This window comes from Propithecus coquereli, unplaced genomic scaffold (genome assembly GCF_000956105.1).
Source record: "Propithecus coquereli isolate 6110/MARCELLA unplaced genomic scaffold, Pcoq_1.0 Scaffold353, whole genome shotgun sequence".
Taxonomy (NCBI): domain Eukaryota; kingdom Metazoa; phylum Chordata; class Mammalia; order Primates; family Indriidae; genus Propithecus; species Propithecus coquereli.
This window is the reverse complement of record NW_012149208.1, coordinates 2819663-2822034: the sequence shown is the minus strand read 5'-3', so window position 1 is coordinate 2822034 and position 2372 is coordinate 2819663. Positions and strand designations below refer to the sequence as shown.

General features: G+C 36.3%; 1 protein-coding gene across 1 annotated transcript in view; it reads left to right on the top strand.

Annotated features, from left to right (window-relative positions):
* The window catches only part of LOC105816017 (DNA repair protein RAD50-like), a gene marked incomplete at its 5' end in the record, with an annotated part of 32393 nt that overhangs the window by 5787 nt on the left and 24234 nt on the right, over positions 1-2372 (top strand). Inside the window, 2 exons of the mRNA XM_012651314.1 lie at positions 366-572; positions 1811-1993. Of these exons, the coding sequence (XP_012506768.1) occupies positions 366-572; positions 1811-1993 (390 nt within the window). The remainder of the gene's footprint in view (positions 1-365; positions 573-1810; positions 1994-2372) is intronic.

Below are 2372 nucleotides of genomic sequence, written 5' to 3'. Positions count from 1 at the left end.
GTATTTTTACTGTATCTTTTCTGTGTTTAGATGTACAAATATTTATTGTGTTACTGTTGCCTACGGTATTCAGTACAGTAACATGCGGTACAGGTTCATAGCCTAGGAGCAATAGCTGTAGTATAGCCTAGGTGTGTAGCGGGCTGTGCCATCTAGGTTTGTGTAAGTACGCTCTATGATGTTTGCACAGTGACAAAATTCCCTGATGATGCGTTTCTCAGAATATATCCCTGTGGTTTAGTAACGCATGACTGTACTTTTCTGTATTTTTTTCATTGTACGTGAATTGCTTTTGCAATGAAGAGACTTTCTTAATGATTTAGTGAAAAAATTATTAATACTCATTCTTCACATAACGTATTTAGAATGACTTTGCAGAAAAAGAGAATCTGAAACAAAAACAAATAGAGGAGATAAGGGATAAGAAAACTGGACTGGGAAGAATAATTGAGCTAAAGTCGGAAATCCTAAGTAAGAAGGAGCATGAGCTGAAAAATGTGAAGTATGAATTACAGCAGTTGGAAGGATCTTCAGACAGGATTCTTGAACTGGACCAGGAGCTCACAAAAGCTGTAAGATATTATTTGAATAATAATTTTAAGATGTAAGACATATAGAATCTTGCATTCTGAAGTATTTGCTAATCCTAAGATTATGGCATTTTAATAAAAACGTCAACCTTGTCTGTCCTAAGGTAAGATGAACTTATTTGGATATCTTGGTCCCCCAACTCTTTGGTTCTAGAAACTGGTGGGTTAAAAATTAGAATCACCCAATAAGCTTTTTAAAGTTACCTATTCTTAGACCTTAACACCTCAGACCTCCCAAATCAAAATCTCTGAGAGTGGGCCAAGGAAATACATGTTCAAAACATAGCCGGGCATGGTGGTGTGCACCTGTAGACTCAGCTATTCAGGAGGCTGAGGCAGGAGGATTGCTCGAGCCCAGGAGTTTGAGGTTGCAGCAAGCTGTGATCACACCACTGCACTGCAGCCTGGGCAACAGAGTGAGACCCTGTCTCTTAAAAAAACACACACACGACAAAAGTAGGTGATTCTTATGAACGCCCTGCTTAAGATCCACTTACCTAAGTAAAAAAGTAAATATTTTCCCTCTGGGTTTCACGCACTGTAATTTTATGAGATTTTTGCTGTATTTCCACATTTTCTGTGGTGAAACTTTCTTAGCCAATCTCTTCAAGAATTCCCAAATTTTCTTCCTCACTTCTAATCTGTCCCCTTCCTTCATATCTCCATCATCAGAGTAAGCATGCTAGAGCTTGGCAAATCCTCTCTTAAATCCCATCTTGGTAATTGAAGTAAACATTGACTTTTACTCCCTAACTTCCCACTGTAGCATACATCTTTGTCTCGAGCACTTATCACAGCATTGTCTTGTTGGGGTGGGGAGACACAGTTGAGGACCATGTCACACTATTTTTATATTTTCTACATACCAGGCAATAAAGTGAGTTACATGAGGACTTAATAAATACTTAATTGTTGACTAAAGAGTCACTGATCTTTGTACTTAGGCACATTTCTCCTAATTTTGCACTGATTCTTATTTTTCCTTCCTGTTTTACCCTTCCAAGTTTATTTACTAATTCTCTACTATTATACTGCAGTAAGGTAACTTTAATAAGATTTTCCTAAAAGCAAATATGGTGCCTTATGTTTTTTCTCTTGTTGGTTATAAGCAAACAATAATATTTTGACCATTCTGAGGAGTAGTTAATTTCTGATGCGCTATCATTTTAATTCTTACACAAAGTACGTAAACCTACACGTTTGTTTGAATTATTGATTAGGAACGTGAGCTAAGGAAGGCCGAGAAAGACAGCAATGTAGAAACCCTAAAAACAGAAGTTATAAGCCTTCAAAATGAGAAAGTGGACCTAGATAGGACCCTGCGTAAATTGGACCAGGAGATGGAGCAGTTAAACCATCACGCAACAACACGGACCCAGATGGAGATGCTGACCAAAGACAAAGTATGGTTTTTCTGTTTGTTCTAATTATACTGTCTGGTATTTAAAATAGCTTACCGTGCATTCATAATTAACACACTATGAAGTATTGAGTTGATAGCGACTTTATATTTTAGAGGTTAAGTGAGCTTACTACTCTATAAAACAGACTGTCAAGCTTAAAAGTTATTGTTTAATTACAAAAAGTTTACATAGAAGTACATACACACAAACACATGCACATTGCTGTTAACTCTTAACTTACAGAAGTTTTTAATTTTTATAGCATTAAATTCTGCTTATGGCTTAGACCATCTCCACTCCAAGATTTTTAAGAAATTTCATATTTTCTTACATTTTTATAGATTTATTTTTTAAGCCTAGAACTTGAGTCAGTCTAGAA